General features: G+C 43.9%; 1 protein-coding gene across 5 annotated transcripts in view; it reads right to left on the bottom strand.

Moving 5' to 3' along the window:
* The window catches only part of RBMS1 (RNA binding motif single stranded interacting protein 1), a 149,157-nt gene that overhangs the window by 78,739 nt on the left and 54,431 nt on the right, over positions 1-15,987 (bottom strand). The window contains exon 1 of one of the 5 annotated variants that reach the window (XM_035330900.1): positions 15,576-15,953. The exons of the other annotated variants lie outside the window; for them this stretch is intronic. Coding sequence (XP_035186791.1) covers positions 15,576-15,638 — 63 coding nt within the window. The 5' untranslated portion in view covers positions 15,639-15,953. Of the gene's footprint in view, positions 1-15,575; positions 15,954-15,987 lie in introns of those variants that run through there. 5 annotated transcript variants of the gene reach the window in all.

The following is a 15,987-nucleotide window of genomic DNA, read 5'->3' as shown; positions in this document are numbered from 1 at the left end:
GCAACTTTTAAAATAATCAGACTCTTATGTAAGGAGTTGTCAGTCTTCTGGATTTACATACATCAGCCTTGTTCTGCTTTCACCCAGTGGTTCTACCTTCATTTGCACAAATTTGCCCAAAAGCTTTATAAATTTCAATGTTGTATAAAGCTGACAGACCAAAAAGCACGAGTGTATGATGTTGGCAAACTTTTCAACATAAGGCTTCTCTACAGAATTGTAGAGAGCAAACTCTACTTGGTTTGCACGCTGCAATACGTGTGCCAGTTTTCTTTGGATTTTAATGAGGTTGTGTGTAGCACGTACATGGCTGCAAATGAAATTCCCAAAGTCTTCTAAATGATTCCTGAGACTCTACATGGCTTCCTAAAATAAACCATGGAAGTTCAAATCTCATTAGAAAAGAACTGGAGTCGGACTTCATTGCTCTTAAAACGTTTGCCCCTCTTGCATTGTTTCCCATTGCAAGGCTGGTGTTGCAGACCCCATGCAAGCAGCAGTGCAGGCGCCTGGCTGTGCTGCCCACAGCGTGGTGGGATGTAGGAGTGATACTCACCCAGGATTCTCCTCAGCGCAACTGTATCTGCTGTGATGCATGTGCTAACAACGGCAGGATGGACAAGCTGCTAGCTGTAGTCTCATGGGAGGTGATGAAGCAATGCTTTGTTTTATTGTACTTCAACTCAGCCAAAGCAAAACCAATTTAAACCAATAACTGAGGACAAGCTGTGTGTGGGAAGACTTGAATTTAGCATCTATGACAACTATTTCTAAATTTGGGGGGGGGGCAGTGGCTATTTGTCACCTTTTGTTATTTCTTAGAGATGATCTTGCATTGTTACAAAGCTTTAGGAAAGCCTACCACACCCAACATGTTTGGCCTAGGGTTCACTACAACATATTCTAGTGGAATAAATGGTCCATTTCTACAGGCATATGACAAAATATGCTCATTCATGCACAGAACACTCCTCTGCTCCTCAGGAGCAGAAGGCTGGTCTGTTGTGGCCAGAAAGACTCCCACAGCTCTCCCCTACATAGCACACAGTGATTTACCTATGCACAGGCACCACAGAACGAATCTAAAATCAATTGAGCATGATCAACTATGTTTAACTCCTGGGAAATTCAGAAACAAGGAACAGCTCATCTGGTCAATGAGTGGTCCGGACAGATACCAACCAACACTCATCCTGAGGCTGCTGTTACTACAGAAAATGCTGTTGGAGCACAATGTTGGAGATGTTACAGACAATTTAAGACTGCCTCAGCTGATCAGCAAACACCAGTTGCAGAAGATGTAACTTGACAAGCAAGAAGAAACTATGAACATGTTCTGTGCATTGTTATCAGCATGCTGCCCATTGGCCTTTAAGAAGTGAGTGTGTATACAGGTACGGCGGTGACATCTGCCTTCTGTCAGATCTGTGCATGCCATCTACCTGGATCCTAAGTCTAGCTACAGAGATCAGTGTTCAAGTGACCTAAGACAGGCGGCATCACATACTTCCTACTTTTTCTTCCAAAGGCTTTTATCGCACGTTTTCTTGTAACTATGTGCTATAAGAAGTAACAAAAATGTTAACATTTAGACATTTCTCTCATGAGGGGGAAAAAAAAAAGTCTCTTTTTTTTTCTCTAAATGTCTCAAAATTCCTATCTTGCAGTTGTAGCTCAGTTCAGGTTCCTAGAAGTTAGTGGGAAGCACTTTCTTCTCACCTTTTCAATCAGCATCCCTCATACACCTCACAATACTTAGCAGTTATGCCCTCTCACACCTTTTTGCTCTCCAGCTACACAATTTCCATGCTCAAGAGTGGAAAAAGAGTATTTACTTTAAGAATAGTTTCAGTTGTTACAGAAATACACCTATCACTTGTTTCATTACCAGGATTCCTAATGGAGAGGTCAGCAAGTAATTTTCCATCACAGTTTGAGCAAACAGGGACTAGGATACTGCAGGACACAACGCTGAGTATAGTACAAATGCTATCTAATCACATTCAACTTGGATGAAGCAGGGCTTGGTAGCATTTGCTCAGCATCAGCTTCAACACATTCAGGCTGTTTCCAACAAAACCATACAATGGCAGGAACACTTGCTGCAGCACAGCATGCTCCCAGATGACCTGTTAAATAAAGCACAGGATGGCACTAATACACTGATGAGGTGCTGCACCCAACTTAAGGCCTCCTGCAGCTTGTAGTGCTCAAGATCACAGTGCCCAGCCATCTAAGCACTGTTGTTCCAGGCCCACACATGCAATATTCTGCCAGAGCTGGCAGCTCATCTGGGTAGATCCAATCCAAACAAGAGTGCTTCTCTACTGCAATCCCAGAGCCAAGAGTGCTGTGCAGACATTGTCTAGAAGCTGCACAGCCAGACTAGGTCCTCCAGATTCTGGTAATACCATATTATGAGATGGCAGCTGTACACTTTTCAAGATCAGCTGGCTCCAGAAGAGATGATGTCTTCTCTAGCAGAGCCACCTCTGCAGCATTCTAGCAGGTTGTACTTAAAAACAAGTTTGGAAGGTATGAACCCCCGGCACATCAAATCCACAGTCAGGACAAGCCACTCACTAATAACTGAGAACTGACTTTTTAATATGTCCCTTCAAAAAAAAAGTGCACATTTTTATATTAGCATTATTGCTCCAAGGATCAATGATATTTGCATTCTTCTCACGTCCTGCTTGTACTTCTCACGTACTCCCACAACCTGACATTAAGGGTCTGCACCCACACTGAAGGTAACCCAGAATAATGAACGTGCTGCTCAGATGTGTCCCTTCCCCAACAGCACACTACCATTAGGAAATCTCTGCTTCTGCAACGACTGCAATAATGTGGCTCTGAGCCAGCCCACTTTGGGGTCAAAGGAATACAGAGGCAGAGCAAGGTTGGAGGTACAAATACCTCTGCCTGTGGCTCTTACTGAGAGAACCACTTAGCATCACCCAGCTGCAGCCTCGTTTAGGGCCAGTGCCTTTACATTCTTGCAGAGGACAAATGTCTACTAGACTTTACAGGGCATAATCTAATTCTTGAGGTCTCCTTATGCCATAGAAAAAGTTAACTTGTCCCAGTTTGCATCAAAACCAACAGCTTTCAGATTAAAGATAGTTGTCTGATGAAAGCTGCTTCAGGAAGCATGTATAGCTCCATGGCCCACAGAAGTTTGAGTTTAGGAGACCCGTTAAAGCACAAAGTTACCGAACACTGATTTAAACCAGTCTGTGGGTGAACTCTTTTGAATTTTAAGCCATAAAAAAAGAGAAGCATGACATGTAGTTAAAAAGTATTAGTAAGGGAATCTAACCAACTAGTGAATCTAATACTCTTTATGCAAAGTTATTCAAAAAAATTAATGTTTCCCTAAATGCAAGTGATTAAGGTTGCACAGATGAGGACTCCTTCCATACATCAATGCAATTCACAATACTGCAAACAAAACGGATATGGGGACTTGATGAAACACAGCAAGGAATTTGCAAAATCAGCGTAAAAAGAATTGAGCACATGAGCCAAACTTTATATATAGTAGTTTCCTTCTTTTTGTAAATAGGGAAATCAGGATTTCTTCAGTAGGATGACGTTTTCAAACTTGTAAACATAAGCAAGATTAAAACTGAAGGCTCATCCATAAAAACTAGGGCAAGATTTCCAGAGGTCAATAAGCTGTGGTGGAGATCTCCAGGAGATTTCCAGCTGCACCTTCAGGATGTTTTGTCCATAACAACCTCTGACCATGCCATCAGGCAGATTAAGAGTGGCACAAAAAGCTGAAATCTTTCAGACGTTATTGATGAGGTGTCTTAAACATGAAAAGTCAACTCTTCAATAGAGTTGTGAAGTAGAAGCTGAACTTTCTGGAAGACCTCAGATTTGGAGTTAGAGAAAAGGAAAAGGGTGGTATAAAGAAGTCAAACAGCTTCATCACCACTGGCTAGGTCTGCTGCTCTGATAAGCTGGTTTTGGTGCAGAACCGAATAACAAGCACGGATGACTTTGCCAGCCCTGTCAGCAGCTCAGCTTTAGAGCCCACCTTTCCCTTGGTTTGGCTCAGGGGCCCCAAATACGTGCACCAGCAGCAATCACTGGCTGACTGCATTTCAGCTGGCTGGGTCCCCGTCCCTGTGGGACCACAAACTGAGACTAGTTCAAGGAATAGCTTAAGCTGGCCCAAAGCAGCAGCCTTGACCGCACCGAAAACAAAAAGGGGAAGTTCAGACTGTCTCTTTTACCATCAGTGCTGACTCGTGGAAGTGGTAACAGTACAGCGTTAGGCAGGAAAACAATCAGAAATTAAACCACCTTCAGCTTTACATACACAAACTACGTAACTGCAGAAAATACATTTGGTACCTACCTCTGCAACTAAGCCTTTAAAGTATGACAAAAAGCAGCATGTACAAGTCCAGCTGCTAAAACTTTAGTGAAATCCTGTGTATGTACCATAGGCAGCAATGCTGCTCTGGCTTCAGGGACAGATTTTACTTATCACTGTATCTGAAATAAATCTGAGTTAGTCTTTTTCTGTCCTTTAAAGAAAGATGTTTTGTTAGATGCTTGTCACTTATTAGATCCAATACTTTATGACTGCTGAAAACATTTCCTACTCCCCCCCTTTTTTTTAACGACAATCTTTTCCCTAATCCTTGAGCATACACTTCCAAAAAAACTTCTGTACTTAAGCCTGTTTTATTTATCATTTCCTGTTCTTCTCAAAATCTGGAATTTATATTTGAATAATGCAAACAGACGACCTCTTCTAACTCTTTTCCATGGTACTTGAACTTCCTTCTCGTTTTGCCTTCTAATTTGAAGCTTCTTTCTTGGTTCGAACCAAGAGATAAACATACATATTATATATATACACACACATGTATACACATGCTTGTAAACTACAATGATAACTCATGCAGCTAGTTTTTAATTCCAAGAGATTTTTAATTCCAAGAGAAAAGTAGGTTTAAGCGGTTAAGAATATCGTTCAGGTATCTGAAACTCCAGCAGTATAGTATGACTTTAGTATTAAAATGTCGGTGACTTCACAGTGCATGACAATTAATGGTTCCTTTTATATCACAAAACTGCATTCTTAAGTTAAATTATGAATGTTTAGCAGCAGTAAGCTGAGCAAATGCAGGACGGTGGTCGTTGGTGTATGTTAAAAGTTAAAGGAAGCAACACTCCAGACAGCTGCTGGAGAGAATGTCTGCGTGCATAATGAATCACCCATAGACACTACAGAGCATTGTTAATTCTGAATTGAAAATCACAAGAATTAGGTAACACCTAGGAAGGCTTCCAGATGTACTGCTAATACACCACTCTAAATATATGAGGAATTCCATAGCAAAGATGGAGTGGTCCTGGCAGCACAGACAATAGTCTATCTAGCTCAGACATATAAAAGAGAGCTAGAACTGCAAGCAGTGCCCACAGCGGTCACCAACATAGTTAGATGCACGTGCAGCCGTGTACGAGCACAGCTGGCACTTACAACTGCAGCACCTGTGCAAGAGCTTCTGTTTCTGGGAGGGGAGGGGATGTTTCACTTGAACCACGTCTGGTGCTACGGCGAGGGATGATGAATACTTTCATGCCAAACATGAGTCAGAAATAAACTACTCCATTTGGGCACAGAGCCTGACCCATCCACGCTTTTATTAATTGTGTTCTTGTCCTTGGCACAAGAATTCAGCTGAGGAATCTTACCTCTGAGTACATCAAAAATTACAGATAAAAGAAAATAGTTTTGATAAGTACACTCTGAATTAATCATTAACTTTAAAACGCTGTAATGAACAGGAATCTGCCCAGCTAACAGTGAACATTTTAAGATAAATTAATCACCTGCCTCTACTTAGTGCACAAATATCACCCTGAACAACTGCTTTCAGATTTGTCCTACGTTGTGGGCAATTTCAATAAATTGTATTTTTAACCAGAATATTCAGGTCCTACCTTTGCAGCTTGTCAATCTGTGCAACCATTGGATGTTTAATACTAATAATCTTGTAAGTCATTATTAGTTTGCTACAACAGCCATAGTAAATTGAAGTCAGACTGCATATTGCATTTGCTAAAAGAATAAATCGAACCTCTGAGTATGCATGATTTAACTGGACTTCAAAATTAAAATGGGACAACAGAATATTGTAAGGGGAAACCTCCCAACGGAGAAAAAAAATGGGGTTAATTTAGCAGGAGACATAAAGCCATAAAGCACTATAACTACCTAGACCATAAATAAATAAATAAATAAATAAATAAATAAATGTGAAATCTAGGCCATGAAACTTCATGGAGTTATTCCTGTTCTACGTAGCTGTCTGCATACAAAAATTCTGCTTGGAAAGGAAGACTATTATTGACAAAAATACAACATCTTCCTAAAACTAAAGTTGTGGACAGTTCTACCAGTCCAGTTTCTAGCCAAAATGAACTCTGTCATTGCTATTAATCTAGAAACAACCAGAAGAGTATTCATGTGAATGTTCCCCAGACTGTAAAGGAACTACTCACAGAGTCAATGACGAGCAAAATTTGAACATGAAGTTTTACCACTCTGAATAATCTGCTCTATCCTGAGCTTTGAAGAACAGGCTTAAGCAGGGACATGTATATATGTGGTGTGTATGCATATATTTATATATTAAGCATTTTAGCCTTAGTTATTGTAATATCTGACCCACTTCAGTATCTTAGAAGATTTCTGAAAAAAAAAATGTGCAAGGGAGGAAAACCACTATAACCAAATATCTTTTGAAGAGCTAAACCTAAACAACTTACCTAAGATTATCTGAAAAGTCTTTGACAAGACAATGAAATTTGAACTTTATGTCACTGCCTTAATCCCTGTACTGTCCTTGGATAATCGTTATAGGTGCAGCTGACCTGGCACTTCTAGCATCACCCTAGACAATGGCTCAACACAGAACTTACTTTAGGTGAGGAAGAAGGTGGAGAAAGGAAACCAGCGCTGAGGATTCAGTAATTTTGGAACGGCTTCACCAGAGAAGTGTCACACCAAAAAAATACATCTTTTGATTGAAGAATGAAAATCACAGATAGGTTAATTCCATCATTTTGTATACAGGAATATAAATCATATGTTAATTCTGAAACAACAATAAAGTTGCAAGTGAAACGTTAAAACTGAAAGCACAAAAAGATCAAGAGCTTCAGAGGAGGGAATTCCTATCAACTGATCAGAAGATGTAAAGAAGAAGAGTTACATGAAAAGACAAAATGCCTCCTATAATGATTAAGACAGTCCTCAGCTCTTGGTGACTTCCCTGAGACCACAACACCATGCACGTGACAGATCTAAGAACAGTATGTTTGTTGGCAACACGACAAAATCTGGTCCAAGAGTTAACCTGATTTTGTCACTATAGCAATTAAAATATCACCATAAAGCTGGAACAATGAATGACTTCCTCAACCATTTCCATCACGCATTAGCCTTCATAGGATTGTGGGATATCATAACTGGGAATGGAAGCAACTCCCAGGGCACCAAAAAAAATCATTCTATTTGTCTCTTAGTGCCACAGGGTGCCCTAAAGTTCACCAGCACTGTTAAACAACAAAAGTTCTACACAATGAATTACGTCCCGGTATTCTTCACCATTAAAATTACTCAAGATTTTCAACATTCTCCACAGTTCCTCCATACCACGGGATACCGCTGTTTCTCTCCTTTCTAAAACTGTCCCCAGTTCTAGAATATTTCTATGGACACACACACATTGGAAGCACTGTTTCTCCAAGACACTAAAGGATCAGTTATCACTTATTTTTTTATTTAAGCTAAACACCGTAGAAATACTTTTGAGAAAATCTGGTTTTGCTAAGCATTTCTCATAAGCAGCACCCAGAACTAGATCTCCTGGAATGCTGAAAAAAGGCCAAAAACAGTCACTGTTTCAAAGGTTAGTAGCTAAGTAGCTGTATTAAATACCTAACTCCAATGTTTTTTCCCAAATTACGCAGAAGTATTTTTAAATAAGCACAAGTACTACTGTAAGGGGGATCATGTAAGCCAAGTAGATTGGATGGAATAATATTAAAGCAATTTAAATACCATTTGATTCTGCTGAATGTCAGTCTAACACCAACCCTAGGATACACCAACCATTCATCTCAGGTTTCTCATGAGGCAAATTCAAAGGTCTTCTGATTCTCTGTCTCAATAAGCACTTATTCACATCAGTAGTCTCGCCGCACTCCGTGGCACCACTGGGTATGCAAATATGCAGTGGCATAAGCAAGAGTCTTAAAGCTCAGACCCACATTTTCAGACCTCTTCTTGAACTCATCTGGAACACAGACCACTAAATACTTCAAAGGACCTCATCCTGCTGGCAGCAGCTTCTACGCTGGACAGAAACCTGTGCAGCTGTTTGCCCAGCTCTGCCATAGCCCAGGTTTATTTGGTGTGGGCGCTGCCTTCCTGGGCTCACAGAAGGCATGTTCCAGGCCACCAACAGTAGCCAAGAGAAAATTCCCGTTGCACAACTGTATGAAGCATTATTAGCAAATTATGTGTATAGGTAGGAGAAAGAAAAACACCACTCCAAGACTTGAAATTCAGCCATCATAGCATGAAAGCATAATCTCTTTTGCAACACGCCAACCATCTTCTTAATGCTGGGCTGAAGAGCACTGCAAAGCCTGGGTGGGCAACATTGCACCTGGCAGTGCCCAGGAGATGTTAGTACCTCCTCCTCAGAAGAAACAACATAGAGTCTTAAATCAGAGACCTGAGGGACCGGGGTTGTGCAATAACCAGATTCTCCCTGGGAAGACTGGAAGTCATCTGCCACAGCACTACATGGAAGGTAAAGGAAACTTTCCAGTGCTCTACTGCTGTGTGCTGCCTTTTTTTTTGTTTGCCAGTTTTAAGAATCTTGTATTTTTTGTTTGAAGGTTTGTAAACATGGATTTATATTTGATTTTACCTTCATCATCTGCCTTTGTGTTTTGAGTGATTTCAGATTACTGCACTGACAAGCATGAACTGATACGGTTCCTTGTGGGTTAGACAGATGTTACGACAGGGTTCTGATTCACCTAGGAGGAGTCAAGCATACAAGAACATTGCTTCAGATTTCTGGAGATAGCTGGATACTTCTCCAGCCAGCTGCAGCAGCCTTCCTGGGAGCTGGCAGCTCCTCGAGCTGAAAGCCGCAGCAACTAACCAGCCTCGGGAACGCGCCCTGCAACTGCCACCCAAACCCATACCCCAGTTCTGGGTTTCGCTCCTCAGGCACACTAAAAGTCGAAGTACCACACGTGTCTCAGATGTCTGAAAGGACTGAAGCCTAACACTGTTACGCTGTAGTACCCAGATGACAGAATGTATGAGATACAGTTAACCTGTGGAGCCACATCTACACTTTCTTGAAGCAAAGCACCATCTGGTAGACAACATTCAGATGGAAAAGAACAGAAAACTATTGAAGGTAAGAAAAGAAATAAACCTCCTTCTCATCTAAGGGGAGAAACAGAAAAACTGCCCAGAACAGCATGTGAGAGTGCCACTAAGAGATACTGTCAAGGAACAGCATCGTGATAAACCGAAGTCACCGTACATTCAGTTGCCGAAACGAAATGCTTCGTTTCACAGAGAAACATCAGGCAAGACTAAGCTTGATGCTCGCCTTGCGCTGCTGCTTCTGCTATTCTTCAACCAAGCAACCAAGGAAAACCAGGCCCAAATCGGGCTGCACAGAACAAAGCATGATTTGTTCCCACCGCAACTTGAGTGAAGTTCTGCAGGTCGACCAACCAAGCAAGTGAAAATCAAAACACCCACTCCATTTGACACATCATTTTCTGAAAGCAGATTATTTTAAACAAATAAGACACAGAGCAATGATTTCCTAAACCAGTACAATTAAGTGAACAACAGGGCTTTCACGAGGATGCATGAACAAAAGAGTATTTTTGTTAACATTATGTATTTATTTGTATGTATTCATAGTTACTAGCTCTGATTTTGCAACAGACCGGAAAGATGATATATCATCATACTGCACCATAAATCCAGAAAAACGGACACTTTTGAAGCACAGTAACTATACTTGTGTTTTAAAGAGATATTTTAAAGATATTTTAAGCCAGTGAATCTCAGTGCATGAGACAGGCCTTAGGATTGGTATAAAGTTTTATTGTTAAAATCAATTTACATAAGCCAAAATAAATGTTACTAAATTTAAACTGCTATACACAAACTAACTCAATCTGACGGAAACCTAGCACAACCTGAATCTGCTTAAAGCGCTCCCCAGCCAGCACTCAGTTACTTCAGCGGGAGTTGGAGAGCACTGCGTGTCAGCACACAGCTGCAGCAACTCTGCTCTAACTACAGTCCCTTGAGGAAAGCAGAGCCAAACCTGTGCTAATCACAGTAACCAGCCCCTGCAGCACATGATTTCTTGTTGTGCGTATGTTTTGCTAAGTTGCTGGGTTGAAGGTTTGTGCGTATCTAACACACGCTTCTCCCCCATGGTTCTCCTCTGTTAGTAACTCATCCCTTCCCTTTCCTGTTGCATCAGGAAGCTGCAAATACAGTGGCTTCTGCAGTGCTGTTATAATTACCACAGCACACTGTAATTCTGAAACGTATGCAAAATAAGTAGCAATTACTTCAACAAGGTTTTTGAAGGCATTTAAATGTGGTTCTGTTGGCTTTCTAGAAATCTTCTGACCAACTTGCTCCAGCCAAGATCAAAACACTTCCAAACGCCTTTTCATTAGGACTACAGCTTTATACGCCTTCACAGTGTCCCCTAAATAAGCTCTTTTAAAAACAATCTGAGAAAAACATCCCTAAGAACCCGGAAATGGAGCTGTGAGGGGAGAAGCAAACGAGTTCCTATCCTCCACTGACTTCTGTTGTTGTATCCCGTCTCACAAAACAAGAAAACATCAATTTTAATGAAAACTTTAGAGATGAAAAAAACGCTGACTGAAACAGCTATCTTTTCTTGTTAGTTACCAGAAAAAAAATGCATGGCAAACTCCCATTACTTTTATTAACTTGATTGCAGTACCGTGCTGCTGTTTTAGGAGCCATCACAAGCTCTTGGGAAAGGATTTTCCCCTCCCTTCCTTCCCCTCTCCACCCCGCCAGTAATCCTAGTTTAAAGGATCTAACCCTTCTGAAATGTGTTAACTCAAGCACTTTTTTTTTCTTTAAACAGTTGGAAGTTTCAGGAAAAAAAATGAACCCAAAAGAAAACAGCAGATGTTCAAGACCCAGGCTTCCATTTTCCCTTCCATGTGAAGCCTACCGACAAAGATACAAACTTTAAACAATAAAACTTCCAAAGAGATAAAAATATACTATTTACCCTTTTAGAAATACTAAACAAAAACTTTAAATTGCCAAATACAGATAAGAATCGTATCGCTTTTCAGAATCTGTACCATCATGACTGACAAGATAAGATGCTTCCTTTTATTTCTTTCATTCACATTTGTCTTACAAGGGAAACCCACTGACTGAGCAGTTTTGCTCTCCTGAGAACAAAGCAGTACTTTACAATCTTGGAGATATGCTTAAAAATTTAAAATAGATGGTGCTTAATATAAGAGCCAAGTCTCCTTTAACGGAGGTAGACTGTACAGATGGAGTACAATTTAAAGGGAAATTGACCTGGTCAGGGCAAGCTGACAACAGAAAGTAACCAAGTCTTAAAACTCAGAAAGAAACAAAAATAAGCTAAGCCCATGCATTCAGGTAAGTGCTCGGTGAGGGCACCACAGCCACCTGGTCTCCCTGCTGCTGGGGGCTGTGCCGTGAGGGGGCCACACCAAGTTCAGCATGGCTCCCACTCACACACAGACACAGGAAACTGAGAAACGATGAAGCAGGGCTACAGGTGGAGCTTCTCAATACCTTAAACCTACAGACAGAGTGAAAAGCTCAGCTGTATTTTTAGCCTAAGACTAGCCAAGGCTTTCTTCGTTTAACCCCCTTCTTGAGCCTCGAACAAAACCCAACCTGTGGCATAGCGCCTGATGTTAACAGAGTTGCACGGAAAGATTAATCAACAGCTTTGCATGTCTGTCCTTAAACAGGCCAAACACCAAATCAGTGTTAAATTCCTCACGTGCAGCTACACCCAGCTAATCTGCTTGAAAGCAGCAAACTATGTAAATCTACTTACACAGGCGAGATAAATACGGCACTCATCAAAACGTAACAAGAAGCACTGTTACCGGGCCAAGCTGCCGGGAGGCCTGACCACAGTGGGCTGTGGCGGGTGGGCCATCACGGTCACCTCCGTCACCACCGTCCCAGCCCTGGGCCGCTGCCGCCTCTGCCAGAAGCCCGAGGGGAGCAGCCTCGCTGCACGGAGTGCTTCCGTCAGATATCTGCGCTAGCTCTGTGGATTCAAGGAGCAGATGGCAGGAGAAAGCCTAATTTTCCCATTTACGATAATTTTACAGTGTGTAGAAATATTTACTTCGGAGGAGCGCCTCCCGATTTACATGAGAATACTGAAGGCGGGAGCAGGGACGGAGCCATCAGCTCTCAGCACAGCACGCGGGTCTGAGCAGGATATTGTGTGTCGCGTCGCTTCCTCAGCCTCACGGATGCACACATGTGTGCTCTTTGCATAACTCGCGTAACCTTGTTAGCAAAAATATTAGATTACGCCTACCTTCTTCAGAGAGGATGCGTGGTCACGAGCACTGTGATAGGTTACTGTTGCAGATACTGCATGGGTTTTAGCCTTTAACTAGACTTGAATCTGCATTTCAAGAAAATCATCAGAGTTGCTACTCATTTTGACCATGCCTAACTTTTAACACATCCTGGCAAGAGGTTGTTTTCTTTTCTTTTCTTTTCTTTTCTTTTTTTTTTTGGTATGTCCATTTATCCATAACACAGGAAACGCTATTGGAAATACAACCTCAGAGACCCTATTTTAGTATTCTTACAAGCACCCTAAAACACAGAAGGGATTAGACACCACCTAATCGCATCTGACCTGAAACTGAGGATGCCGACTGGCTTCTACATGCCTGAGTTACACACTGAAATAGATACAACAGATAACAAGCGTAATAGTGTAAGCACAGATTCGTTTATAAAACAAAATAGAGTTCTTTGGGAAAACAAAGAGAAAGTATGGGCAAAACTCTGGACCTACTGTAGCTAACTAGAGGCTTGCCAGAATTTTAAATGAAGACAGAATTTTACATTATATTACAATGACCTAAAATAGATCAATAGTAACACAATGACTTTTACCAGCAAATGGCTCACCTTTTCAACACAGTGTCTAGTATTAAACTGCCTCAATCTGTTACAGAGTCTTAAAAAATGTAACAGAAAAATCCTGAAAATGAAGAGCTCTTATACCATCATTCTGTTATCATGTATGTTACAATAGAAATAGAGACACACAAATTGCTCAAAACATTTTAGTTTCATTTTGAAGTTACTCATTTTTTCCCGAGGCTCATACACTGGGTGCTGTTGGCAGAGGACATCTAGCTGCTCCTTTAACAGACGATGGCAGGCTACTTTTTCTACAATGTCTAGTCTCCTAGACTAAAATACAATTGTAACTCTATTGTCTGAATATGGATTGCATAAAGCGCACAAGGAATTAATCTGGACCGTTCCTAGTTATCATGAAAAAAAAATGAAGAATTAGGCTCATAACACTCCTCAGTATTGTCTGACATCAGCTCACCCCTGCAGGTGAAGCCCGAGTGAAAGGGAGATCGGAAAGTCAACCCTTAAACGGCCTCAGCCTACATGAATGAAGTTAATGGGAGTTTTCCAGGGACTTCAGTGGAGAAAGGCGCAGGCCCCGGCTCCTTGTGTAGGAAGCGTTTGAGCGGAGAATGGCTACATGCTAACAAAAGAAACCTCTGGTACCCAGGGTCTTAAGACCACATAATACCCCCGCGTTCACCTCTTTCCCTGCCTATTGACAGGAAAAAAGAGTCTGTTTGTTTTTCCGATTCAGTGTGCCCTTTCAGCCCTCTGAGCCCAAGGAGCGCACGGCGGCGCGAGGAGCCCCTGGCTTATCGGCGTGCCGCAGGCCGGCCGCTCGCTCACATCCGCGGGCAGCGGGAGCCTCGCCCCGCGCCCGGGCCCGCCAAGGCCCCACCGTGCCGGCATTAATGGCCCTTTCAGGGAGAGGATCGAATAAATTGGCTTCATTTACAAAGTATGCAGAAGCGCCAGACAAGATCGTCAGCGTGGGTGTATCCAGGGCATTTATTAAAACCAAACCAAAACCAGCACACACAATAAGCATGTTTTATTGCGTATGGACTTGAACGCTTCAAGTACAAGATACAAAGATAACTCCATACACTGTTAGGCAGCATCTGCAGAGCGCCACTGAGATAGCACACAAGCGATTCTTATCAAAAAGATATTTCTCTAAAATGAGGGTGGAGGAGAAAGGAAATAGCAATTTTTGAGAGCTACAACTTCAACTCTAAGAAAACGCAGGAACCGAACTTGTGCTGTCGCGGGGGTTCCCTGCGCAGAGCAGCGCACAGAGGGCCCCCAGCCCTGCCGCCCATTTCAGCGGCCCCGCGCGTGGCCGCCTGCGCCCACCTGCAGAGGGGTTTGTCCACCTGGAAGACGCCTGCCATGGCGGCATCGGCACGCGCTGTCACCCACAGATCTCGCCAGTGACCTCTCCTCCATTTGCCCTTTGGGGCATAGCTACAGAGTGTGTTTTCTGACCAGCTTAAGGACGTACTTTTTGAAAAATATCGCAGGTTCAATGAGAAGTAAGCGCTTCTTACTAAATACAATCATGTTAAGTCAGCGTTTCTGGTGGGGGATACATATTGAAAGCGCAACGGCCGAGCAAGGTTGCAGTCCCACTATTTTATTTTCGGTGGCTGAACAAGTAAGCGAGCAAGCAAATACCTCTCTCAGCACAGCTCCATAGATGTAAGCGCTCCGAGATTATCACAATGATCTGTCTGCCCAGAAAATGTCACAGGATTTCCCTTGTGTACTTCAAGGGGGAGAGAAGGGGAAAGTCTGAGGCTGGGCTGCGCCAGCGGGCTCCTGGAGGCACGTCCCAGCGAACGAGCGAGCCCCGAGCCTTTTGGCCATTTCACGCGAGGCGAAAAAAAAACACACCCGGCCCCAAGTTTCGCTTTGCAGCCCGGGTTGCGACACCGGGCTGGGCTCTTTTAACTTGTTGCCGAGCTCGGCGGGGCCGGCAGCCGCCCGGCCCTGAGCGCCCCGCCGCCCGCAGCGCCCGGCCCGGCCCCGCCGCTAAGGTCACCCGGCGGAGGCCGCCCGGGCACTCGGCAAGGTCACGGCGCCGTTTTTAAGAGGAGACTTGGGGAGGGGGGGGTGGAGGGAAGGGGGGAGGTGGTGTCTTTTTTCCGAATCCCAGCTCTGCAGAAGCGAGCGGCGGGGCTGCAAGTTGCAGCCGAAGGCGAGTCGCCACCCCCTCCCCGCTCCCCCGGACGGAGAAAAAAAAAAGAAAAAAAAAAAGAAAAAGAAAAAAAAAAAAAAAAGCGGGGGTGGGGGACCCACGGAACCCCGCCACCCTTACCTGCTTCCTATACGGCGTCCGGCTGCCGCCCGCCGCACTGCTGTTGCCGCTGGGGAAGATCATCGCCCCGCCTGATCCCCAGCTCCCCCCCGGGATGGGGAGCAACTTTGGCGGCCGCCGGGCTGCGGCGCGGCGGGGCTGCAGGGCGCCCCCCGCCTCCGTGCCTCCCCGCCGGCTGCGGCGCGACCCCCCTGGCCCCCCGCGCGGCTCCGCTGCGCTCCGCGCCGACCCTAGCCCTCCGCGGCCGCCCAGCCTGCCATCAACGGGCGCCCATTGACCGCCGGCGGCTTCCCCGGCCCGGCCGATCCCACCTCCCGCCGGCCTCAACCACCGCCCAGGAGGAGGGAGCGAGCGAGCGAGCGAGGGCCGAGCCGCAGAGCGGGGAAGCGCGGAGCGGGCACGGCGCCCGGCG

Source organism: Oxyura jamaicensis, chromosome 7 (genome assembly GCF_011077185.1).
Source record: "Oxyura jamaicensis isolate SHBP4307 breed ruddy duck chromosome 7, BPBGC_Ojam_1.0, whole genome shotgun sequence".
Classification (NCBI taxonomy): Eukaryota; Metazoa; Chordata; class Aves; order Anseriformes; family Anatidae; genus Oxyura; species Oxyura jamaicensis.
The sequence above is the reverse complement of the archived record's forward strand: the minus strand, read 5'-3'. Positions and strand labels throughout refer to the sequence as shown.